Below are 27,860 nucleotides of genomic sequence, written 5' to 3'. Positions count from 1 at the left end.
ATTAAGAGAGGTGGCTCAGGCATCTGTTCCGGATGCATCCTGGATGACTACCTAGAAAGATGTTCCAGGCATGTCCCACAGGGAGGAGCCCTCTGGGAAGACCCAGGACATGCTGGAGGGTCTATGTCTCTTGGCTGGTCTGGGGGCGCCTCGTGATCCCCCAGAGGAGCTGGAGGAAGTGTCTGGGGAGTAGGAATCTGGGGTTCACTCCAGAGACTGATGCCCCCATGACCTGGCCCTGGGAAAGCGGATGAAAATGAATGAATCAATGAAAGAATGTATGCTAAAGGTCACCTAATGAATTTTAAAGTGCAACTGCTCCCAAGAAATGCACCATTTTTACAACTGTAGATAGAGCGACTGATAGAAAGTAAGATTGAGATATAATAATTGAGAAAGCTTGCTCACTGCAGAGCCAATGGGTGGAGATTGACATCACAGTTGCCGAACATAACTCCACCCATTAGTTCAACAGAAGAATTGATCAGCTCAGGCTCCACCCACAGAGTAGGAACTGGGTATTATTTGATTCTACGATGAGCTGCTTTTGAAGGGTGAAATCATTAAACCTGTGTGTCAATCCTGGGGTCTATTTTAAACACCGTTTTATTTAAACAGCAGGTTTTGGGGTAAGTTCTTTACCTTTTCTTGATTTAACCATGTGGTCATATAAAATGAGTTGCAGGTTGAGTCTTTGGTCATTGTTCTTATTTTGACAGACTTTTTTTGTGTGTGCTAGATTGTGAATTCCTATTTAGCTAACCTTTCTGAATATTCTAATATTCCAGCAGTTTTTACAATAATTTTTGCTATGTTTGATGTTTATTTTGTCAACTTTTCCCCCTCTCCCCCACCTCCTCCAGGTAATATCCCAGACGCTTTTACATTAAGCAGATTCTTTCAAAGCACAATGACTTACAGTGTGATTCTGTCACAAAGGCAACAGAAAAAACAACTTCCCTTAGCATTCACTGTTCCTCTATGTTGACTAAATACTGTTAACTATGGTACAAAGAAATGTCTGTTCACATCAGGAGCTGTATCTATAATTATTATAGCTAATAATCTTATGGTACTTCCTAATTCTTTGAGAATAGTGAAGTCCACACCACAGCTACATTGAATTAACTATAGTTCCCCACTGAGCTTAAACATTTGGAGAATACCAAGCACAAGCACATGCTCAGAATAAACCTTATTGTTTGCTGATGATCTCTAATGTTGTTGTTAATATAGTGTTTCAGTGAGCAGGATTTAAATGGACCGTTTACTTAAATTTAACGTCTCATCATTTACTCACCTTCAAATTGGTCAGAATCAATGAAAGTTTTGTTCATAATTAGAAAGGTTTGAAGTTTCTGTTCCTCAGTTGGAAGTTTAGTTAAGTGTTATAAAAGCGTTGTTAAACTAACCTTGAGAAGAGATATGATTGCTTTATTTGATGGGGATATTTTATTTATTGGTTTAAAGATAATGGATCTTCACAAATTCGATAATGTGGACTTTAACAAGAAGGCAAGCCATTCTGTTCAGGTTGAGCACCATGGCTTCAGACTTGGAGATTGCTCATTCTTTTCTATGCTGCTTCACACTTGACTGCAAACCATCCCAGTGCTCACAGAAAGTCCAAGACCAATGAAGCTGATAGGGCAATTTTATCTGCAAATAGCAGAGATTAAGTCCTGTAATTCTCTCCAGCCCGAAGCGGTGCTTGGAAATGCTGTTCATAAAAATACTGAACAGAACCATTGACAAAGGGCGGCCCTGTCTTACTACAACATGCACTTTGAACAAGTCAGACTTAATGCCGGCAACCCATAACAAGCACCTGCTCTAGTCATAGAGAGACAGGACACCCTTTAGCAAAGCATCCCCAAACTCCTAGTACACTGCCCACAGAACGCCACATGGGACACAACCAAATGCCCTTTCCAGGTCCATAAGGCACATGTAGACTGTTTGGGTGAACTCACACAAAACTTTGAGCACCATAGTAAGGGGATAAAAGTGGTCTGGTGTTTTCTGTGATCCAGACTAATTTTACATTGATTCTCCTGATTCTGAGGCTCTGCTATCAGTCAGACTCTCCTCTCCAGTCCCATGACATAGACTTTCATGTAGAGGCTAATAGGCATGTTGAGGCTTATGAGGCTGATCCCCCTGTGGTTGGAACACACCATTAGGACCCCCTTCTTAAAAAGGGGAACCACTACCTCAGTTGCCCCTCCAGAGGCATTGTATGTGAAATTCAAGACAACCCTACAACATCCAGAGACGTGAGGTTCTCGTGGTAGATCTCATTCACCCCAACGCCTGGCCACTGCTACACTTGCAAACATTAGTGACTTCAGCTTAGGTGATAAGTGAGTCAACCCCAGAAGAAAATTTTCAGTAGGATTGAGGAGAACATATTCCTTCCACCATTTTACATCCCCAATCAAGGTAACAGCCATCCACCTCTACAATAAACAGTGTTGGTGAAGAACTGCTTCTCCATCCTAAGACAGTCCTCTTCCATGGTCTCGTGGACCTCATTCTAGGTCAGCATAGTAAGTAGCCAGCAAGTAGCCACAGCATACTTGGTCTGCCTCTATTCATAAACTGTCTAGGGAGCCCCTTTTGCCAACCACTATAGGACTCCTTCTTCAGCTTGACAGCAACTCTTACTTCCTGTGTCCTTCACTAGGATCATGGGTTGCTGCCATGACAAGTATAAGAGGCCTTAGAGTGGCATATCCTAATGGCCACATTGGAAATGAAGGAAGAAAACATGGTCCTCTCGGACTCAGTGCCTCCCTCCAGATCCAACCAAAGCTCTCCCAGAAGTTGTTGAAAATCCCTCTTAAATATGGTACACCAAGACATGCCTAAACCAGCCTGCCATTTCTCAGCGTGGCAACTCTAGAGTAGGTGAGAGTCCAGCCCTTTTTGAGAACTTGAGTACCAGAGCCCATGGAGGTGCAGCCTACTTCTGCTCCACCTCCTCCGTGGCCTTCAAACACTGACAAATCTGCATTTCGCCATCCCCATACAACTCCTCCTGCAGGTGGAGGGTCAAATGAAAGACGGCCCTCACATTTAAAGCCAAACATTCGCATTGAAGCCCTGACCACAGGTCTGGCTCTAGTGTCCCTGGTTGCACCATAAAGTGCATCGCTTTACTTATAAAGGTTTTTTAGAGAAACAAAAAAATCCCATTGTTTTTAAAACTCATGAGCAATAAAATAAACCTTTCTAACGATCAGTAAATGTGGTCAGTTATCGCTTAAAAGTTTACTGGCATTTAGTACAGTCTCCGAATTCCAGAGGTATGTCTATGAAGAGCATATCAGTTTAATTATAAAGAATCTAAGTGACCTACTAACAAATACACTTTACAAAATGTACAGATGCTCAGGTCAATGGATTTCTGATGCTCTTTATTTGAAATTGTTTATGCAGCAGTGGACTGATCAGACCTGTCATCTATTTCCCACTACATTGGGCAAGAGAACACAGTAACTGTCCAGCAAACACAAACACGAGATTGAAGACATGCAGACAGTCAAAGACAAGCACAAAGCCAGTATGAGGAACAAGTATGATAGATTATATGAAGGAATCAAACTACAAGAGACCGAAACCCAACTGAGCAGAATCTACACACAGCTGTACATCATAGAGGGAGAGAGTGAAGGAGTGAATGAAGAACATGAGGTTTTACAGATGGAGAAAACAGCCAGAACAAAACACTCACAACACACTCCAATCTACTGCAATGACATCTTTAAAGAGGAGAAAGAGCAAATCAAGACTGTTCTTACTAAAGGCATCGCTGGAATCGGAAAAACCATCTCTGTGCAGAAGTTCATTCTGGACTGGGCCGAGGGAAAAGCCAATCAGGATGTAGATTTCATGTTTGTGCTTCCATTTCGAGAGCTGAACTTGATCAGAGATCATCAGTACAGTCTTCACAGACTTCTGCTGGACTTTCATCCTGAACTTGAAGATCTGGAGCCCAAGATTTATGAGGAGTGTAAAGTTGTGTTCATCTTTGATGGTCTGGATGAAAGCAGAATCACACTGATGTTTTCAGACGCTCAGAAAGTTTGTGATGTGACTGAGACTTCATCAGTGGCTGTGTTGATGTCAAAGCTGATGAAAGGAGAGCTGCTTCCCTCTGCTCTCATCTGGATCATGTCCAGACCAGCAGCAGCCAATCAGATCCCCTCCAAATACATCAAGCGTCTGACAGAAATTCAGGGATTCACTGAGCCTCAGAAGGAGGAATATTTCAGGAAGAGAATCAGTGAGCAGCATCAAGCCAGCAGAATCATCTCACACATCAGAAGAGCAAGAAGCCTCCACATCATGTGCCACATACCCGTCTTCTGCTGGATCTCATCCACTGTGCTTCAGAAGCTCCTGGAAGAAGATCTGAGTGCAGAAATCCCTCAAACTCTGACTGAAATGTACATCCACTTCCTGCTGATTCAGATCAACATGAGGAATCAGAAGTATGAAGAGAGAGATCCAGAGAAACTCCTGCAGTCCAACAGAGAAGTGATATTCAAACTTGCTGAAGTGGCTTTCAAACAGCTGATGAAGGGCAATGTGATGTTCTATGAGGAGGACCTGATTGAGAGCGGCATAGATGCAACTCACACCTTAACTTCTGGGATTTGCACTGAAATCTTTAAGGAGGAATCTGTGATTCATCAGAGCAAAGTCTACAGCTTCATCCATCTGAGCGTTCAAGAGTTTCTCGCTGCATTGTTTGCCTTTTACTGTTATTTATGTACAATTATGGAAGAACTAAAAAACTTACTTTTAGTACAATGTTTGCTTGAAGGTGCAGTTGATAAAGCCATTGAGAGTGAGAATGGGCATCTGGATCTGTTCCTGCGGTTCCTGCTGGGCGTCTCACTGGAGTCCAATCAGAGACTCTTACAGGATCTACTGACACACACAGAGAAGAGCTCAGAGAGCATCAGGAGAAGCACACAGTACATTAAAGAGAAGATCAGAGATGGACATGGACTCTCCACTGAAAGATCCATCAATCTGTTCCTCTGTCTGCTGGAAGTGAAAGATCAGACTCTGTCCAGAGAGATTCAGGAGTTTGTGAAATCAGACAAACAGTCAGAGAAGAAACTCTCTCCTGCTCACTGCTCAACAATCGCCTACATGCTTCAGATGTCAGAGGAGGTGCTGGATGAGCTGGAGCTCCAGAAATACCACACATCAGATGAGGGCAGAAGAAGACTGATACCAGCCATCAGCAACTGCAAAAGAGCTTTGTGAGTGTTAACCTTTAGTGTTAAAAATAGTTTGTGAATGAAACTTAATTATGGTTTTTCTCTTTTAGTCTTGCTGGCTGTAATCTCTCTGCTCAGGATTGTGAAATTGTGTCGTCAGTTCTTCAATCCTCAAACTGTGTCCTGAGAGAGCTGGACCTGAGTAACAATGACCTGCAGGATTCAGGAGTGAAGCTGCTCTCTGATGGACTGAAGAGTCCAAACTGTCAACTGGAGATACTCAGGTTTTAAGAAAATATCAAGGATAATGTACAGATGGTCATTATGTTGATGTGTTTCTAGATGATCTGTGTTTGTGTTTCTGCAGGTTGTCTGGCTGTATGGTGACAGAGGAAGGCTGTGGTTTTGTGTCTTCAGCTCTGAGTTTAAATCCCTCACACCTGAGAGAGCTGGATCTGAGCTACAATCACCCAGGACAATCAGGAGTCCAGCTGCTCCAACACAAACAGGAGGATCCACACTATACACTGCAGAAACTCAAGTAAGTGGGGCAGTATGTGCATTATAAGGTTTTACACTACTTTTCAAATACCAGTACTCTTAGTTTTAATCTTAGTTGAATGAAACACACTGCACATGTTGAATATGTTAATTTATCATTACAGTTTAAAGTTACATGTAGCTCATAGTTAGCATAAGAGCAAAATACTTGCTGATTTCTCATTTTAATAATCTTTTGTAAAATTATATCTATTTTATACAATTGTAAAACTATTTTATTGCACATTAAACTTTAGATTAAAAAAAACTGCCTGCATTGCTTGTGTTTTGGTTTTGTTCAGTTTGGACCATGGAGGACATTTCAGGATCACACCTGGACTGAGGAAATGTATGGCCATACACACACACACACACACACACACACACACACACACACACACACACACACACACACACACACACACACACACACAAACACACACTTGTGTATATTTAATGATTTGACTTTTGATGCGATTATTTCTTGTGATCAGATGCAGTTAATCTCACACTGGACTCAAACACAGCACACAATCATCTAATCCTGTCTGATGGAAACAAAACAGCAACACATGTGACAGACCCTCAGCCGTATCCTGATCATCCAGAGAGATTTGAGCAACAGGAGCAGGTTCTGTGTAAAGAGACTCTGACTGGACGCTGTTACTGGGAGGTGAAATGGAGCGGTTCTGGTCATATAGGGGTGGCTAATAAAGCGATCGACAGGAAATGTGGGAGTAACTGTCGGTTTGGACGCAATGAAAATTCTTGGAGTCTGTACTGTTATAACAAGGTTTTCTCTTCCTGGCACGATAACAAGAGCGATGATATTATAGGTCCTTCATTTCATATCAACAGAGTAGGAGTGTATGTGGACGTGCCGTCCGGCTCTCTGTCCTTCTACAGCGTCTCTGACACACACACACTCACACACTTACACACATTCAACACCACATTCACTGAAGACCTCTATGCTGGATTTGTGGTTTATCCTAAATCTTCAATGTCTCTTTTGGAGATTTAACAACCTTTTTGGGGACACCACCTCACAGGGAAACAAATGTCAGCAACTTTCCTAATAGATTATTAATTAACTAATTAACCTGTTAATTAACTTTCTCAAAACTGCAGCTAAAAGCAGATTTAAGCTAAGGCACATTTTAACACATGACTGTGCATAGTGACAATAATGCAGAGTGTAATTTTGTATTTGCGTTGTGACAATATTGAGCGATATGCTTTATATATACTGTAGGAAATGTAAGAATGAGGCTTTGGTCAAGCTACTGGATGTGGAAATGCGACCTCGTCAAACAAACCTTTAAATCCGCTGATAAACATGTGCCAAACCGCTCCCAGATCAGTCCATACACTTGTTTATCCCTTCATTACTAATCAAAATGAAAAGAGTCTGATGGATAAGAGCAACCAAACATGAAAACTTATGATGATGGTTTTCATCATGTATAAGAAAATGAAGGATTTTCTGAATGAATACACACTCACAGGCCACTTTATTAGGTACACCTTTCCAACTGCTCATTAATGCCAATCCAGCCAATCACACTGAAGCAACTCAATGCAGGCATGTAGACATGGTCAAGACGATCTGCTGCAGTTCAAAGCGAGCATCAGAATGGGGAAGAAAGGGGATTTAAGAGACTTTGAACGTGGCATGGTTGTTGCTGCTCTGAGTATTTCAGAAACTGCTGATCTACTGGGATTTTCACGCACAACCATCTCTAGGGTTTACAGAGAATGGTCCGACAAAGAGGAAATATCCAGTGAGCGGCAGTTCTGTGGGCGCAAATGCCTTGTTGATGCCAGAGGTCAGAGGAGAATGGCCAGACCGGTTCCAGCTGATAGAAAGGCAACAGTAACTCAAATAAGCACTCGTTACAACCGAGGTCTGCAGAAGAGCATCTCTGAACACACAACACGTCCAACCTTGAGGCGGATGGGCTACAGCAGCAGAACACCACACCGGGTGCCGCTCCTGTCAGCTAAGAACAGTAAACTGTGGCTACAATTCACACAGGCTCACCAAAACTGGACAATAGAAGATTGGAGAAACGTTGCCTGGTCTGATGAGTCTCCATTTCTGCTGCCACATTCGGATGGTTGGGTCACAATTTGGCCTCAACAACATGAAAGCATGGATCAATCCTGCCTTGTGTCAGCGGTTCAGGCTGCTGGTGGTGGTGTAATGGTGTGGGGGAGATTTTCTTGGCACACTTTGGGCACATTAGTGCCAATTGAGCATCGTGTCAACGCCACAGCCTACCTGAGTATTGTTGCTGACCATGTCCATCCCTTTATGAGCACAGTGTCTCCATCTTCTGATGGCTACTTCCAGCAGGATAACGCACCATGTCATAAAGCGCCAATCATCTCAGACTGGTTTCTTGAACAAGACAATGAGTTCACTGTACTCAAATGGCCTCCAGTCACCAGATTCCAATCCAATAGAGCACCTTTGGGATGTGGTGGAACAGGAGATCATGGATGTGCAGCCAACAAATCTGCAGCAACTGCGTGATGCTATCATGTCAATATGGAGCAAAATCTCTGAGGAATATTTCCAGTACCTTGCTGAATCTATGCCACGAAGGATTCTTTGCCTCTGAAGGCAAAAGGGGGTCCAATGCGGTACTAGTAAGGTGTACCTAATAAAGTGGCCAGTAAGTGTAGATGTCACATATTAATTCTTTTAACCAAACAAGAAACCTTTCAGAAGTAGATAGTTGTGTTTTAATATTATTAGAGAGAACTGAATTGTGTTGAAGATCATCATATTCAGGACAGGATTAACCAACACAATCTCATGGCAATTCGTAACTTTTTGATTTAGTCGCTAATCCGGATGAATTTGTACGATCTAATTCATACAATGTAGTATGATTTGCTCATCACCCAATGACGGTTGGGTTTAGGGGTGGGGTTGAATGCCACGCCTCTTTTTAAAATCGTACAATTTCATACGACTAAAGTTGTACGAATTTGTACAAATTAGCGACTAAACTGACAAAACGTCAAATAATTACATTTTCTTGTGAGATCAGGCTGGATTAAGAGTACATTGGGCTTTTGGCCAAAATCCAACACAAGGGCCCAATAAAGTTCTTTTTTTTTAAGTAAAAAATACTACAAGTTTTCCTATATTACTTTTTGATGTGCTAATTAATTTTATTATTATATGTTAATTATTTATTTCTCACTTTCTACTATTTGGTTTATATTTGATTATTATGTTGTATAAAAGTACTCCTTTAAACATGTAGCACAGTAATCTTCAATGATCTCTTACGAAATCCTGCTTTACAACATTTTCTGTTGTAGTGATGTGGAATTATAGTATTTTCGCCTATTATTTTAAAGGGTTAGAGTTCTCAAAGCATTTATACTGTATAATAGCAAATAACATTGAAACAACACATGTATTTGTACCTTTATCAAGTAAATTGTACAGAAAGCACTACAACTGCTAAAATAAAAAAGTAAAAAATATATAAATATACTTGTGTGCATCCAGCAAGAGAAATCTGAATTATATCCAGCTATATGTAAATGGATTACTAAAGTATCTAATCGTATTAATAAAATTCTCATCAAGTGGGACTTAATAGGTTGCCTTAAATGATTGTTTTAATAGCTGAATGAAGATAGATGTTATTTTAGTTCATCATTGCTGTTTTTATTGTCATTTTTATTGAGGTTAAACCATTTAGAGTAGCTGCCAAACCATTTTAATAAAAGCAAAGAGATGCAGAATTAAAAACACACATCACTGCAGCTGATAATTAAACCATTTACTATTATGATTTAACGTCTTTCTTTAGAGATGCTGAAGATGAATGGATCAGCCGCTTCCATACGCCACTGAACGTCTTGCAGGATCGGATCAGTTTTATATAGCAGAGACTCAAAGAGAGACCAATCTCTTCTGCTAATCTCTGCATTACTGTTTTGCTAAAAGGAGGAGAAATAAAAGAAAAGAGTCAACAATCAGTAATCACAAATTATTATCCTTACCGCTCTGTAAATAATCTTCATTCATATAATCAAATTAGCTGTACAAGTAGAGCTAGTGGATTACTTATGAACTGTAATCAGTGTACAAAATGTCCAGTAATAAAATCTCTTAGATTACACATTTGTGGTGATGTCATCTGACTACTTTTGCATTACATTTAATTTACTTTATTGCACATTTATGGTAATGTAATCGGACTAAATTTGGATTACATTTAGATTACATTTGTTACAAGTTTATGATAATGTAATATTTCCACTTTTTGCATTACATTTTTTATTGTTTATTGTACTTTTATTGCAAGTGTATCGTAATGAATCTGGACAATTTTAGGATTACTTTTAGATTTATTTTATCGCAAATTTATGGTTACGTAATATGACTACTTTGGATTACATTTAGATTACTTGTTACACTTTACTATTACTGTACCTTTGGATTACATTTAGATTACTTGTTACACTTTACTATTACTGTACCTTTGGATTACATTTAGATTACTTTCATTACCAATTTATGGCAACAAATTCTGACAATTTTGGATTACATTTAGATTACTTTTATTGCACATTTATAGTAATGTAATCTGACTTCTTTTGGATTACATTTATTGCAACGTAATCTACTTTTGGATTACATTTAGATTATGTTTGTTTAACATTCATGGTAACATAATATGACTACTTTTTGGATTACATTTAGATTACTTGCCACACTTTCATATTAATGTACATTTGGATTACATTTAGATTACTTTTATTACAAATATACAGTAACAAATTCTGACAGTTTTTGGACTACTTTTAGATGACATTTGTTACACATTTATAGTAATGTAATCTGACTATGTTTGGATTACATTTATTGCAACGTTATATATTTTTGGATTACATTTAGATTATGTTTGTTTAACATTCATGGTAACATAATATGACTACTTTGGATTTCATTTAGATTACTTTTTTGCACATTTATGATAATGTAATATTACTACTTTTTTATCACATTTAGATTACTTGCCACACTTTCATATTAATGTACATTTGGATTACATTTAGATTACTTTTATTACAAATATACAGTAACAAATTCTGACAGTTTTTGGACTACCTTTAGATGACATTTGTTACACATTTATAGTAATGTAATCTGACTACGTTTGGATTACATTTATTGCAACGTAATATATTTTTGGATTACATTTAGATTGCCTTTGTTACACATTTATAGTAATGTAATCTGACTACTTTTGTATTACATTTATTGCAACGTAACCTACTTTTGGATTACATTTAGATTATGTTTGTTACACATTAAGGTAACATAATATGACTACTTTGAATTTCATTTAGATTACTTTTTTGCACATTTATGATTATTTAATATTACTACTTTTTGGATTACATTTAGATTACTTGTTACACTTTCATATTACTCTACATTTGGATTACATTTAGATTACTTCCATTGAAAATTTATGGTAACAAATTCTGACAATTTTTGGACTACATTTAGATTGCTTTTGTAACACATTTAAAGTAATGTAATCTGTCTACTTTTTGACTACATTTGGATTACTTTTGTTACACATTTATGGCACCGTAATCGGACTACTTTTGGATTGCATTTATGGCAACGTAATCTACTTTTGGATTACATTTAGATTATGTTTGTTACACATTCATGGCAAAGTAATATGTCTACTTTGGATTACATTTAAATTATGTTTGTTGCACATTCATGGTAACATAACATGAATACTTTGGATCACATTTAGATAATAGTTTTTGCACTTTTATGGTAACATAATCTGACTACTTTTGGATTACATTTATGGCAACGCAATCTACTTTTGTATTACATTTAGATTATGTTTGTTACACATTTATGGTAATGTAATCTGACTACTTTTATATTACATTTAGATTACGTTTGTTAAACAAATATGGAAACATAATCTGGCTGCATTTTGATTACATTTAGATTACTGTTGTTACACATTCGTGGTAATGTAATCTGACTACTTTTGCATTACATTTGTTTCATATTTATATTAATGTACTTTTGGATTCATTTAGATTACATTTTGTTACACATTTATATTAATGAACTTTTGGATTACATTTAGATTACTGATGTTACACATTCATGGTAATGCAATCTGACTACTTTTGGATTACATATTTATATTAATGTACTTTTGGATTACATTTAGATTACATTTGTTACACGTTTATATTAATGTACTTTTGGATTACATTTAGATTACTTTTGTTACATATTTATATTAATGTACTTTTGGATTACATTTAGATTACATTTGTTACACATTTATATTAATGTACTTTTGGATTACATTTAGATTAATTTTGTTACATATTTATATTAATGTACTTTTGGATTACACTTAGATTACTTTTGTTATATGTTTAGAGTAACATAATCTGACTACTTTTGGATTGCATTTAATATGTTTAACATAAAAATATGTTAAACAGCATTTCAGCACTTGATATATATTTTTTAAATAATAAATATTACTGGGGCCAATAATTCTGATTTCAACTGCACATATAAATGTTATACAATGTTTTGTTTTTCATTACCCTGCTGAAGTTTAAGGTTGAGTCTCTTTGCCAGGGTGTTCTGGTTGATGTTGCACAGCACTTGCACCGCCACAATTCCAGCTTCAATGCTGTATCTCTGAACCATACAGTCCACCACGTCCTGCCGGTCTGCGTTCTCCAGCAACGCTCAAGGAACCGGGGCGATATCTTCCCCCACGCCGTTCCACAGGTGCCACATAAAACGCTTAAAATCTGCACTCACAAGCTGCTCAAGAGCATCCATCAGCAGTTTCTTGGTGTTGTCCATGTTGTGGCGTTAGACTGTAAAATAAATGTAAAATCGTTTGGAAAGGATCAAGTTGAATCAAATTAAATCACAAAGCAGTTTACATAAACTAAACTTTTCAAAATTGGTCACTTTATATTTATTTTTTTGCTGTGTGTGTGTGTGTTTGTGTGTGTTTACAGTGAGCAACACTGTAAATAAATGGCTGATTTTTGTCTTAAATTGCTCATTTGAATCAAATTAACTCACAAAGCAATTCACATAAATACAACTTTTCAACATTTTTTTCTCCCTGTGAATTATCCATTTAGTTTTGTATTTGTTTGTTTGTTTTCTGGTTTTGTTGTAAATACATAGGCAACATAATTAATTACTAAGGGGGAAAAACAGGCCAACATTTAGACAACTGGCTCAGTGGTTAAATAAAAAATATATTTGCAAACCAATTAATTATTGCTTATGATTATAACATTATAATTATACAATGTAAAGGAATTGTTTGTTTGTTTGTTTGTTTGTTTGTTTGTTTCTAATAAAAGTGATGGTAAGTTTCATTTTCACTAAAGTAAAGCAGTAGGAAAATATGTATAGTTTGGAAGTAAAAATAATCTTTTACACAACTGCTTTTTAATTAGGATTATCATTTCCACAACATTTTAATTAATTAATTAATTAATTAATTTAGTTAGTTAGTTAGTTAGTTATGTATTTATTTATTTATTGTTTGTTTGTTTTTTTTATTTGCATTAAATATGTATCTACATGTGCCTCCCTGGTCAAAGCAAAAGTGTTCCCTCACAGAAAAAGGCAAATAATTTTCAATTATTAAACAAGACAAATGTTCAAGAAAGAGAGTTTAATGTCTAGATAGATGTGTGGTGTCGTAAAGCTACAATAAACAAAAAACATCTACATTTAAAAGTGAAAGAAAATTTGGCTTGCAATACTTGATTGAACTGATTTGACTGTTTAGGCATGCAGTGTTATCTTATAAACATGTTATCTGATTATATTTTCCTAACAACTATATGTAGATATGACTGATATTGTATTTTGAATTAATTTGCAAATGAAATAGTTACCTCACCTGTCTGAGTGTCGAGTAGCGTCTGCGCTTCCTTGGAGGTTTAGCTTTCTCTTGTTGTATTTCCAGAAATACTTATTTTTTGTTCTGTTGTCGTTGATGCCCTGAAGGTGTGCACAAATGTCTGTAGAGCTTGCCACAAACAGTAAATACGACTGTCGATTATGTTTCATCAATTATCCTACATCATATTATATGATTACACGAAATCATGGTAACAATTATTTTGAAGTTCATGCAAATAATAAATGTTGAGAAGTATTCAACTAAGTTTGCCAGTTTAAAGGTGATGATCACAGTGGTGCATCGATTAGAATGCATGAGACGAGGTAAATAAATAATGTTGCTTTATTCCACACTGGTGAATAAAGATGTGGTTTCTACAAAAAAGGAATAACAATAAACGATATTAAATCAAAGTTACATTTGTAATACAACATTAAACATAGTACAGTTGGATCAAATATTATACAGGTAAGTAGTTAGGTGCAAATGGATAATTGTATTAAGATACTGACAGCAGCATAATATGGAGTCCAAATTGCTGCTAACTGGGTGTTTATGACACAAACTGGGTCACATGTTGCATAAAAATATAGACAAAGGCTGAAATAATCATACATACTGCCTAACATAATGTAAACAGGTTGAAATCGAACAATATACACACAGCTGGTAACTTATTAACTTCAATAACGACGTGAGTATCAAATTAGCGGCAGCTAATTATTGCTGCGTCATCTCAAATCACGGCGATCACAGAACACCGAATTAATGCTGGTAAACAGCATAAAAACTCTTCTAACATACTCCTTAAGTCTCAGTAAACATACAGTACGTGAACATTTATGTACTCACGGTTTAAAACAGACACAAATCCACCAAACAACGCTGATTAGCAACACACAACTTCTCTGCCCGTGGCTTCACTCCGACTGCATTGTTCTCTCGTGTGCTCGCGTGCACGTCTTTCAAAGGCACATAGGATAAGTAGTCCAGTAGCGACCTCTACAGGACAGGTTGGTGTAATGCTTTATAACAATAAATTATAACTCTGTTTATTGTTATTTATAATCAGTCGTAATAATTTTGTAAATATATCTATAAAAACCCAACAACCTCATACTATATTATAATTAGATAATTATAATAGTGTTATTAATATTTAATTACCTAATTACAAGACACCGTCCCCCAGTATCGACAGCAATAAACATATTGCAAACGAGCTGAATATGTTCTACTGTAGGTTTGACACCTATGACCAGACACCTCACACCCACCCGGACCATCTCCCTACACAGCCATCAACACCACATCAACACAGCCCGGACCATCGCCCTACACAGCCATCAACACCTCCAGCCATCTTCCTCTCCCCCCCTGCTCTTCAGATCAGTGAGGAAAATGTGCGTCAGATCTTCAGTAAACAGAAGAGAAGGAAAGCACCAGGGCCAGATGGTGTCTCACCAGCCTGTCTGAGAACCTGCGCTGACCAGCTGGCTCCCATTTTCTCCCATATCTTCAATAGATCACTGGAACAGCGCAAAGTTCCATCCTGCTTTAAGCGCTCCACCATCATCCCAATCCCGAAGAAGCCAAAGATCACAGGACTCAATGACTACAGACCTGTGGCCTTAACATCTGTGGCCATGAAGTCATTCGAAAGACTGGTGCTAGCATATCTGAAGGACATCACTGGACCCCTGCTGGACCCCCTGCAGTTTGCCTATAGAGCAAACCGGTCTGTGGATGATGCAGTCAACATGGGACTGCATTATACCCTACAACATCTGGACAAACCAGGGAACTACGCAAGGATTCTGTTTGTGGACTTCAGTTCTGCCTTTAACACCATCGTCCCATCACTGCTTGAGTACAAACTGGCCCAGCTCTCTGTTCCTAGCTCTGTCTGTCAATGGATCACCAGCTTTCTGACAGATAGACAGCAGCTAGTCAGAATGGGCAAAATCACATCCGACAGTCGCACCATCAGCACTGGTGCCCCCCAGGGATGTGTTCTTTCTCCACTGCTCTTCTCCCTGTACACCAACGACTGCACTGCAAAAGACCCCTCCATCAAACTCATTAAGTTTGCAGACGACACTACTGTTATCGGCCTCATCCAGAACGGTGACGAGTCTGCATACAGACAGGAGGTGGAGCGGCTGGCGTTATGGTGCAGATACAACAACCTGGAGCTGAACACGCTCAAAACAGTGGAGATGATAGTGGACTTCAGGAGAAACCCCCCTGCACTCCCCCCACTCACCATCATGAACAGCACTGTGGCTGCAGTAGAGTCATTCAGGTTCCTGGGCACCACCATCTCTCAGGATCTGAAGTGGGACATTCATATAGACTCTATTGTGAAGAAAGCCCAGCAGAGACTGTACTTCCTTCGTCAGCTGAGAAAGTTCAACCTGCCACAGGAGCTGCTCGTACAGTTCTACTCAGCTGTCATCCAATCCATCCTCTGCACTTCAATCACCGTCTGGTTCGGCTCAGCTGCCAAAACTGACCTCCGTAGACTACAGCGAATAGTCCGGACTGCTGAACGAATCACTGGCACTACCCTTCCTACACTTCAAGAACTGTACTCTTCCAGAGTGAGTAAAAGGGCTCGCAAAATCACTCTGGACGCCTCACACCCAGCACACTACCTGTTCGAACTGTTACCCTCTGGTCGGCGCTTCAGAGCACCAAGCACAAAAACAGCCAGACACAGGAAAAGTTTCTTTCCTCAGGCTGTCTACCTTATGAACAGTTAAATATTCCCCTACTGTGCAATAAATATGTGCAATACTTTCTCATACGCACTTGTACACAGCACCTTATATCAATATACAATGCAATACTCTCTACATTCGCACTTGTACACAGCACCTTATAACCTGTATATTTATAACAATCTGTACATACAACTCAACATCCAGGTTTCTTCACTAACCGCATCTGTTTAATGTTCATCATTTTTTATTATTATTATTTTATTTTTTTCAGATTATTTTGTGTTGTCACATGTCACTTTATGTACACTGGAAGCTTCTGTAGCCAAAACAAATTCCTTGTGTGTGTAAAGCACACTTGGCAATAAAACCGATTCTGATTCTGATTCTGATTCTGATTCTGAATATGTATTAGTGATGCATTTCGTTTTTCAGTGCACATATTCATATCACATTATACACTGATTTATAAGCATTAATTATGACTGTATTTATAAAGATGCAACATTATGCAATATTTAAAGACTGATTAATAAGTCATCAACTTTCTTCGGTCAAATATATGAATGGTTTTATATTGTTGATAAGAGCCTTATAAATATTTATTGTGGGTCATAATACAGTTACTAACCTTTAGAAATGTACCATTAATGGCTTTACGTAGTACATATTAACACACTATTATAATAATCATTATGTAGCTATAACTGTAATAATAAGGGAGTCTGGTTCGGGGACCACAGGACTTCATCTCTGTTATTCACAGACGATGTTGTTTTGTTGGCTTCATCAAACACGCGGACGTTTCTGGAGACCGCGAAATACGTCCCGGGAGGTACATATTTGTACAGTATTTGTTTAGCGAATCCGCGAGAGGCCGCTGTGTGTGCTTTTTCGCATCTTGAACGCCCCTCGCGAGCGCCGTTTGTGCCCGCGCTGTTCTCACGTAAAGCTGCTGGAAGCCACTATCGAGTGACCGTCTGACCGACTGACTGAATGGTTGACTGGGTGACCGGCCAATCAGCCGACTCCTTCTCCTCCTTCTCTAAACCCAACCGGTTTTACCGATTGACCCGCCCACCTGCTTGCTTCCCTAAACCCAAGCAACGATTTACCAAAGCCATCCAGAAAAAGAAAAGCCCTCATCTGATTTTGACAACGTTTTCGAATTTCACCACATTCTCATCCTGTCATTCACTCATTCACTTTATTTTTTGGATTCTGTTTTTGTCTTACCCCAGATGGAGGAGTTCAAGTAACTTAGGGTTTTGTTTACGAGTGAGGAAAGGATGGAGCGTGAGATTGACTGGCAGATTGGTGCAGCGGCAGCAGTAATGCGGATGATGTATTGGTGCGTTGTGGTAAAGAAGGAGCTGAGTCGAAAGGCAAAGCTCTCGATTTACCGGTCAATCCTACTCTCACCTATGGTCATGAGCTTTGTGTCTGACTGAAAGGACAAGATCTCAGATACAAGCAGCCGAAATGAGTTTCCTTCGCAGGGTGGCAGGGTGCACTCTTATAGATAGGGTGAGGAGCTCTGACACCCAGGAGGAGTTCAGAGTAGAGCCGCTGCTCCTCCACATCGAGAGAAGTCAGCTGTTTCGGATGCCTCCTGGACGCCCACATAGGGAGGTGTTCCAGGCATGTCCCACTGGGAGGAGGCCTCAGGGAAGACCCAGGACATGCTGGAGGGACTATGTCTCTTGGCTGGCCTGTGAACACCTCGGGATCCCTCGAGATCTAGAGGAAGTGTCTGGGGAGAGGGAAGTCTGGAGTTCTCTCCTAAGACTGCTTGCCCCGCGAACCGGCCCTGGAAAAGTGGTAGAAAATTAATTATTGAATGAGTTACATAATAAATATAATATATAATACATAAAAACATATAATAATGTAACTTATATAAAATAATATAGATAATTAATAATAAATTAAAAAAAACATATTATAAAAATTCCTGTATAAGCATGAGCTTCATAGAAAGTGTTACCGAAATCATACATGAATAACAAATTGCTAAAATTGTGTGTAGCTTTAGTGAAAATTACCTTAAGTGAAGTTTCACAAACTAATTTCGAGAGGAGCACGTGATATGATTGACCGCAGCTGGTCTCTCATCTACAATCATTAGTTGGCCAATCAGATTAATTCAAACTCACTAAAACCCAGAAAGCCGACGCCCCATGGCACGTCCTTGGTGACATGCCACGCTCAATAACAGAGAGGGAGGTGCCGGCGCGAACAGTAGCCTATCAAAAACTACTCTCTTATCTTCGTTTTCCGAAGAAGGCCCCCATCCACCCCTTCTCCCACTTTCCTCCTTTACCACAGGGAGCTCTCGAGAACAACCTGATCTCGTACTCCCCTTACATGCTCTGTTGACCAGGCAGGAGCCCTGGACTCAATTATCTCCGAGCTCAGGGTTCTCTCCTGGGACAGCATGCCAAACCTGCTAATAGCATCAAGCAATATCTAAGTGTGAAATCTTGAAAGGGTTTTGTCACAGATTAAAACAGAAGGAAGTGAATGACATGGGAAGCAACGTAAATACCAATTAAAAACTTAGAGAAAAGAAGCATCAATTTTCCTGGGAAGAATACTTATAAGTTATGTTTTTAATAAAGTGTTTATGGCTAGGGGTAAAGGACTTTAAGGCAGCATCCATTTGATAAATGTTATATGCTTTTCCCTCCATTTTTATTTGTAGGATTAGATGTGATGTTTGTGATTTGTTCAGTATGAGCGCACAGAGAAAACAATGCCAAACTCCAATATGTTAAGCAGATCAGATTTATTGCCTCTATCAACACATTACACATACAGAAGTCAAACCTAGGTAAATTACAGCCAAGTACAATGAAAGAAAAAACTTTATTTTAATCTGTGCAAGAGGCTAAAGCATAGAGCTAATCAGTAACAGACGAACAGAAATAATGGTTATTCACTACATTTTACAATAAAACCAAGACCTGTAAAACATCCTACAAAATTAGCTCACAATGGGTCTCATTCACGAATAATTGTGTATGATTTTTGTATTTATACACATAATTGAAATTCTCACGAAAACTTTCTCTACCTAATTCACAACACGTGCGTAGGTATATGAGTTAGATTGAAATTAAATTGAGTTCTGTTTGTGAACTTGGAGTGTTGCACAAAGTTAGTAATTTACATAATACACGCCCAGCTCCATATAAGGGCTTTCTGCAAATTGCCACTTGTCCAAGGAAATATATAAGACGACAAAACATTCTTGTTTACTGTTCATTCCGCCTGTAAATAACATGTCCAATTATATGTAGGGTGTTATGTAAGTATTTTGTACGTGTAGTTGCTTAATTTGCTCTTAATTTTTTTTTGTAGATTTAAAATAAATTTTAGTAGGAAAATTTTGATGAATCATGATTTACTCATACGTACGCACATTTTATGCATAAATTCGACATAGATTAATTCTGAAAATGTACCCCATATACATTTCTGAATATTGCAAATTATGTAGCCAGAGGTACTTATGGCTGCATTTCGTCTGTAAAATGAACTCTACGGGGCAGTACATTCCTTTTCGTGTTTACCAGCTGATCGCTTACCTATATGTGGATAGCTTTCCCGCTGGAACCAGTTTGCCACATACATCGGCGGACATGAGACGTGGAGCAGAGTTGACCCAACGACAGGGTTTGAGTCTGACTCCAGAGAGCAGGTAAAACAAAACAGGAGCCAAAAAATAAAATAAACAATTAAATACAACCCAGGCTCATTCTGAAAATGTAATCCTGTGGACATTTCTGGAGGCCGCAGAATACGTCTCGGGAGGTACGTATTTTTGCAGTTTTTGTTTTCGCGAATCAGTGAGAGGCCGCTTCGTGTGCTTTTTCGTATCTCAAATGTCTCTCCCGAGTGCTGTTCACGCTCACGCTGTTCTCGCAAAAACCCACCAGAGGCCGCTGTTGACCGACTGAATTATTGAATGTTTGACTGGGCGACCGGCCAATCGACTGACCCACCCTCCTCCTCCTTTCCTAAACTCAACCACTTTTAACAATTTTACCAATTGCCTGCCCACTTCCCTTAACCCAACCAACGATTTACAAAGTTGTCCAAAAAAAGAAAAGCCCTCGTCTGATTTTTACCACATTTTCGGATTTTCCCACATTCTCACCCTGTTATTCATTTGTTCACTTTATTTTTTGCATTCTGTTTTTGTCTTACCTGATTTCTGGAATCAATTTTCCATCATACACGACGAGCTAACTGAACAAGCTTGTTGCAGTGGGAAAACCCTCCACACGGAGGTAAGCGACAGCCAGTAAGCGCGAAAAGGAACACTGTCATACTGCCCCGTAGAGTTCGCTTAAAAAATTAAATGCAATTGTGTACCTCCGGATACATAATATGCAGTCTCCAGAAACATCCACGGCACTACGTTTTCAGAATGACGGTATGATTTAAACAATGGTATGAATGTGGTAAAATCTGAAAATGTGGTAAAAATCAGGTGAGGGCGTTTCTTTATCTGGATTGCTTTTGAAAGCATTGTAGGTTGGGTTTAGGGGGGTCAGTCAAACGATCGGTCAGTCAGTCAGTCGGTCAACAACAACCTCTAGTGGATTATGCAAGAACAGCATGTGTGAATGGTGCTCGCAAGAGAAATTTGAGAGCTTTAAAAGCGTTCACAGCGCCCTCTGGTGGATTTACAAAAACTGCAAAAAAAGTAGCTCCTGGGAGGTATTTGGCGCTCTCCAGAAATGTATATAGCGATGCATTTTTAGAATGAGCTTGGGTTGCATAAATTAGTGCGTGGTTAGTAAATGAGAGGCAGTCAGTCCTTTTCCAATTTTATTTCCTCAGATTTGTGTTCCTCTTTTTCACCATCATTCAGACTCTCAGCGACTCTCTCAGCATCTTTAACAGAAGAGCAGTTTTTTCCAAGTGAAAGATCAATTTTTGAATCATGTTCACAACATCTGAGGCTTGCTTTAAGCTTTGTTTTAGGGAAGATCAGGACCTCGTTGGTGTGAAAGGCAAAGCTGACCTGATCCCACACGTAAAACTGATAAAACATAGGTTTTGCCACCAGTATGTCACCGAGTTGTAAGTCCAGTTCTAAGTTGTGTGTTTCACAAATGGCTTGAGCTTTCCAGATAATTCGATGACCATCATAGTCAACAATTGGGCTAGATGTTAGCAATGGGAAATTCTTGAATTTCTCATTAAACTGAGGGCTGTGAACAAGAACAACATACTCAATCTCCTGCCTGAAAATCTTAGTCCCATATACTCTGAGAACAGGCTCTTCACCCTCACATTTCTGCTTCTTGTAGGTCTCCATCAGTTCAGACAGAGGAAACGTGAACCTGAAGTTTCCGTAGCGTGAGATTTCGTTGTTGAACAAAGGAGATGTAGTGAACTGTTTTAAAACTGGCTGCTGAGCTGATTTCGCTTCTTTACTTCTGTTTGGGAATAATCTCTCAAGGTAACGCTCTTCAGCTTCTTGAATATCACAATTATTAATCTTCTGGCTCCACCATGAAAACTGATTTTCATTGTGACCTTTGAATCCCTCAGAGTCCCAGATCTTGTGAAGACTAGTCAAGTTGGTGACATGAGCCACTTCTGTGATGTGGAATTCAACAGAAGTTGGGTAGCCTATGATTTCTTTATTAATGTAACGGGAAATGGGTCTTTCTACTATTTCTTTTCTCGTCCTCAGATCATTTATTAAAATGTGTTCTCCTTCAAAGATCGATTCATACTTGTTTCGAGCGTTTCTTCCTTCTCTGAAGTTTGTCTATGAAGATGATAAACATTTAGTTTAGGTATGTTTTATTTAATTTTCAACAACAACAACAAAAAACAGACAACAATACCACAAATAATTAAAAAAACTACAGGTCATGACGCCATCCCGGACGAGCCCCCACCTCTTCATGAACTGTTATGAACTCTAGGGTAAGCCATAACAGAAAGAAATATTTGGTACAAAATAAAATGAAACAATTAAATGTAAAGTAATAGGTCAATCAACCCCCCCCCCCCCCCCCCCAAAATGAATGTTTGTTTGTTTTTTCGTATGAATAACTTCAGGGATTGACTAGGCCAAAATAACAAACAAACCACATATATTTCTATATAACTAAATAACCATTGCTTTTTTTTTTTGTTTTGTTTTTTCAAATTCTATGAACAATAAGTAATTCAGAGGACAAAAGTTAAAGCACATTTAATGAAAACGATACTGATAATGTCAGTAATAATGACAATATAATCATGCAATAAAGTTCATAGGGCACTTGACATGGTTATGCATTACAGTAAACTGTTTGATCATCTACCAAGATTATAGATATCATTTTGGTAATTCTGCTTGTTCCAATAAACATGTTGAGGTGAATTCTCCAAATCAAAATGAGGTTAAATCAACCAAAAAGATCTTATTTATATATATTAACTAGTTGAAGTCAGAATTATTAGCCCCCCTGTTTATATTTTTCCCCAATTTCTGTTTAACGGAGAGCAGATTTTTTTCAACACATTTTTTTAATCATAATAGTTTTAATAACTCATTTCTAATAACATTTAAAGACTTAACTAGGTTAATTAGTTTAACTGGGCAGGTTATTTTAATTAGGCAAGTTATTGTATAACGATGGTTTGTTTTGTAGACTATCAGGGAAAAAATATATAGCTTAAAGGGGATAATAATGTTGACCTTAAAATGGTGTTTAAAAAATTAAAACAAATAAGACTTTCTCCAGAAGAAAAAATATTAGCAGTCATACTGTGAAAATTTTCTTGCATCATTTTGGGAAATATTTAAAAAATTTAAAAAAAATCTAAAGGGGGGGGCTAATAATTCTGACTTTAACAGTATATACAGTATTAGCAAATTTAAAGCTTATCATCATATTCACAGTTTAAAGGTATAGTCAACCCAAAACAGCATTCTACCATCCATTCACTTGTTTTAAACCATTATGAGTTTCCTTTTTTCTGTTGAACACAAAATAACCATTTACTAATAACTACTGACTTCCATATTATTTGTTTTTATTCAGTTGAAAGTCAATGGTTACAGGGTTTATAACATTCTCAAAATATCATCTCTGGTGTTTAACAGAAAAAAAAAAAGGATTAAACTACTTGAGGGAAAGTAACAGTGAGTATTTTTTAAATTTTGGGTAAACTATCCTTTTAACAGCTTAAAACACAGAAATAATATTCAATAACAGCCAAGAGCAATAAACATAATAAATTCAGCACATTTAGTTTCTATGTCAAATGGAAAGAAATGCCTACTTACTTTTGCTGCCATTTTGTGAGGCTTATGTTACCAAGTAAATGTTTCTGTCTCGTGAGGACTGTGAGTTTACCTGCTGCTTTCTCTCTTTCTGTCCACCACCACACCCATGATCCTTTTCTAGACTAACGAAACTTTGATTACTCAAGCTTATCTTACAGGAAATAATTTAACGAATGACTATTTACTATTCCTGATGAGCAGTAAATGAACAAATGGATTACCAACTAAATGCACAGCTCAGTTCAAAATGAAAATGCTGTTATTATTTACTCACCCTTCACTTGTTCCAAACATTTATGAGTTTGTTGTACACAAATATTGTGAAGTCAGCTGGAAACTGGTAACCATTGACTTCCATAGTAGGAAAAACAAATGCTGTAGAAGTCAGTTGTTACAGGTTTCCAGCATTCTTCAAAATATCTTCTTTAGTGTTCAAGAAAAGAAAGAAACTCATTAAGGTTTGGAACAAGTGTAGTGTGAATAAATGATGGCAGTATTTTTATTTTTTGGTGAACTGTGCTTTTAATTGAAGAAAGAAACTCAAATGTTTAACCATTTGAAGGTGAGTAAAGTTCCATTTTAAAGCGAAATATCCTTTTCTGTAATTTGTTTTAGAACTATGTGGAAATCAAATGACTAAGAATAATTAATGACTTAGTCTGTGAACAAATGTGTTCATGACAATACATAGAAATAAAAATAATATAGTTAACAAATTTAAAGTTTGCAACATCAATCAACAATACAAGCAAATTTTACAGCCATAAATGAGAGCAGACGTTCAATTGCTTCTAGGAATGAGTGTGCTTTTTTAAATAATTGTATGTAATCTATTATATTTGATTATCAATGTATTTTAAGTAGTCTAATTGTCGTTAAAATAAAATTCTTTTTTAGATTTTTATCCTTCGAAACAGGCAACGCAGTGGCGCAGTAGGGAGTGCTGTCGCCTCGCAGCAAAAAAAGTCGCTGGTTTGAGCTTTGGCTGGGTCAGTTGGCATTTCTGTGTGGAGTCTGCATGTTCTCCCTGCGTTCGTGTGGGTTTCCTCCGGGTGCTCCGGTTTCCCCCACAGTCCAAACACATGCGGTACAGCTGAATAGGGTAGGCTAAATTGTCCGGTGTATGAGTGTGAATGAGTGTGTATGGATGTTTCCCAGAGATGGGTTGCAGCTGGAAGAGCATCCGCTGCGTAGAACATGTGCTGGATAAGTTGGTGGTTCATTCCGCTGTGGCGACCCCAGATTAATAAAGGGACTAAGCCGAAAAGAAAATGAATGAATAAATGAATCCTTCGAAACACCCCCCTCGCTCTAAATAATAATTCTCACTCCAACGTGCTCATATGCTGGCAGTGCTGTTGTATGATTGCCAAGTTACTGTCACAACTCTGGATATTTCCAGTATTCAGAGGACTGCTTAACCCTTTAACTACCCAACCAAGAATAAAATGTTTGGATTGCATTTCTTAACTCCTAATGTTGCTAGTTAACGATGCCTTTTTTTCCAAAACATCCGTTAATTTCTAAAATATCAGCCCCTACCAAATGGATATGTTGATATGTCTGTTTATGGTAAACGTACCACATTTAATGCATATACTACAAATAAAAATCTGAATATATGAAGTGTAAGACCAATTTAATTAAAAATATATATTTAAAATAAAACATTTTTGAATACTAAATACTCTTTATTTTTTTAAAGTATGCCATAAATTATTTCAGATTCTCATTTAACACGCTTTTTTTTGTTTTGTTATTTTTTGTAAACCAACAATGCTGTGAACGCCATTTTTTTAAACAGTCATTGTTTAAATTACTTTAACAGTCTTTATTTAAAACAGTAAAAACATGGTCAACTGTTTGGTGGAGCAGCAGTAAAGGGATTTTTTTTCTGCTTACAGTCTATGAGAGTATTCACTGTTTTTATTTCAAACACACTACTTTTGTTTTTGGGGTTGTTTGCGACACTGGATTTGGGTGGGCTGTGGTTTATTGTGCACATGAGAGTAAAGTAATAGTTTTTACGGATAACTTCCTTCATTGTGCTTTTTGTTTCAGTGTGTATTAAGCTTAAGTTTATTCTATGGTTTTTCATTCTCATCTGATTTGAGAATGTAATAATGCTCTGCGCCTCTAGAGGGAGACTGAACCGCTGTTATTTCTAGAACTGAAAGTGAAAGTAAAAGAGGTGCAAAAGTAAGCAACACCAAACATTAAACTCTGGATCTTCTGTAGATAGAATAGTTGCAGCTTTTTTAGACATTTCAGATTAATCTTAAAGTATCTATGTAGTCAAATAAAACTGAACATATTTTTGGTTTTAACTAGGCATCAGTATCCAGAACTGCAAACCATGCTAACAGAAAGCACTTCACCAGTCTGGCAGACAAGTGTCAGGGTTGCTATCATAAGATTTTGTTTTTTAGTAGTTTTGTCGATGCCCTGCTATGTGCATCTGGGGTGTTCAGTAACACTGAAATCATTCAGCAGAGTGATATGAAGCTGTAATGTGTCCAGAAAACCTGCTGGAACTACTTTAGCTGTGCGTTTATCTGACAATAACTGCACGCCTGAGAATGATCATCAGCCAAACAGAATCAAGCATTCAACACTACAAAAGTTGAGAATTTGCATATTTTATATCCAAACATGAACTTGTATGTTCATATATATTGCCATTTATCAGATCTCTTTATGGGATGGCCTTGTGTGAGTTATGGGTATTTGTGTAAAATGAATCTAGCATGCTGAAACCGCTTGTGACAAAATTGACATGTTGGCAGAATTGTACTATTTAAGTTTATTAATTTAAGGCACCACAAAAAACCATGAATTTCCTTCAGCTTAGTCCCTTTATTTATCAGGGGTCACCACAGCAGAACGAACAGCCAACGTGTTTTACAGCCAACTGTGTTTTACACAGTGGATGCCCTTCCAGCCGCAACCCAGTTCTGGTAAACACCCACACACACTCACTCATACACTACGGCCAATTTACTTCATCAGTTCTCCTATAGCGCATGTGTTTGGACTGTGGTGGAAACCGGAGCACCCGGAGGAAACCCACGCCAACATGGGGAAAACCCAGCCGGGACTCAAACCGGTGACCCTCTTGCTGTGAGGGGACAGTGTTATCGACTGAGCCACCATGTGGCCTTTATGAACATACTATAACCATATAAATGTACACACACTACCTACACTTCATAAATTGTAAAAGTACAAATAACAACAGTCCATCATAAAAACATTCAATACTTTAAATTAGAAACACAAATGGATTTTCATACAAACGTGAACATATGAAACATGGTCAAATATTTAATACTTCTAAGTTGTCTACCAGAAGGCCTTGCATATTTAGCAATTTTCAGATTTGCATGGGTAAAATCCTTAGCAGCAATGATATTGCATCATGTGGTAAATATGAGACAAGTAATGTTCGTGCTGCTTTCTGATTGGCTGACACTCTTCTGCCTCCCCTTAGCAACAATAGATTTAAATGGCAACCATAAAAAAAAGTTTCCAAGAAGATAGCTGAGACAGGTTTGTGGTGTGTGTGTGTGGGTGAGAGGGTGAAAGAGAGATGGAGAAAATGCTTATGCTTTGCATTTATTAAAGTGCACCGTTTTATGAACTTTGATTGTCGAATCTCTATTCTGATTCATGTGCTAGTCATTTTTGTTTTTTAAACACTTCTACAATAACCATACCAGTATTGGGTTAACTCTAGAAACTCAGGATTACAAATGACCCTTAGTGAAAATAATATCAGAGTTTTAATAAAAAGAGTTGGAAGTGAATGACACAGAAGGCCTGATAAATCTTTGATCAGGTCAAATAAACAGGGGTTTTCTACTTTACTGTGAAGTTCAGCATACAGGTTAAATGTTATAGTTCAGCCAATGATGAACATTCTGAACAATAATGAACAATAATGTCATTATATCCTCATCCTCCACTTTTTATTCCTACTATAGATCTCAATTGAGCTGTTTTTTCAGCATTCATTCGAAAATCTTGTTCTGTGTGCAACAGAAGAAAGAAGCTTGAGTAAATGAGGAGGCCATTTTCATTT

The 27,860-nt window shown here is 37.9% G+C and overlaps 1 protein-coding gene, 1 long non-coding RNA gene and 1 pseudogene across 2 annotated transcripts; 1 reads left to right on the top strand and 2 right to left on the bottom strand.

The window, feature by feature from the left end:
• Positions 1–3,409: 3,409 nt before the first annotated feature.
• LOC130222192 (protein NLRC3-like) lies at positions 3,410–7,398 on the top strand (annotated as a pseudogene).
• A 2,026-nt stretch (positions 7,399–9,424) lies between these two features.
• On the bottom strand, positions 9,425–14,679 carry LOC130222602 (uncharacterized). Its single transcript, XR_008836519.1, has 4 exons — positions 14,606–14,679; positions 13,751–14,127; positions 12,417–12,698; positions 9,425–9,746 (listed from the first exon to the last, which is right to left on the bottom strand). It is a non-coding gene; the product is annotated as an uncharacterized LOC130222602 (long non-coding RNA).
• A 6,418-nt stretch (positions 14,680–21,097) lies between these two features.
• LOC130222353 (uncharacterized) lies at positions 21,098–23,864 on the bottom strand. Its single transcript, XM_056454941.1, has 2 exons — positions 23,780–23,864; positions 21,098–22,267 (listed from the first exon to the last, which is right to left on the bottom strand). Exons 1-2 carry the CDS (start codon positions 23,789–23,791, stop codon positions 21,299–21,301), a joined length of 981 nt encoding a protein of 326 aa, XP_056310916.1. The 5' UTR covers positions 23,792–23,864; the 3' UTR covers positions 21,098–21,298.
• Between the last annotated feature and the right edge of the window lie 3,996 nt (positions 23,865–27,860).

This window comes from Danio aesculapii, chromosome 1 (genome assembly GCF_903798145.1).
Source record: "Danio aesculapii chromosome 1, fDanAes4.1, whole genome shotgun sequence".
In the NCBI taxonomy this organism is placed as follows: Eukaryota; Metazoa; Chordata; class Actinopteri; order Cypriniformes; family Danionidae; genus Danio; species Danio aesculapii.
This window is presented reverse-complemented; position numbering and strand designations above follow the sequence as displayed.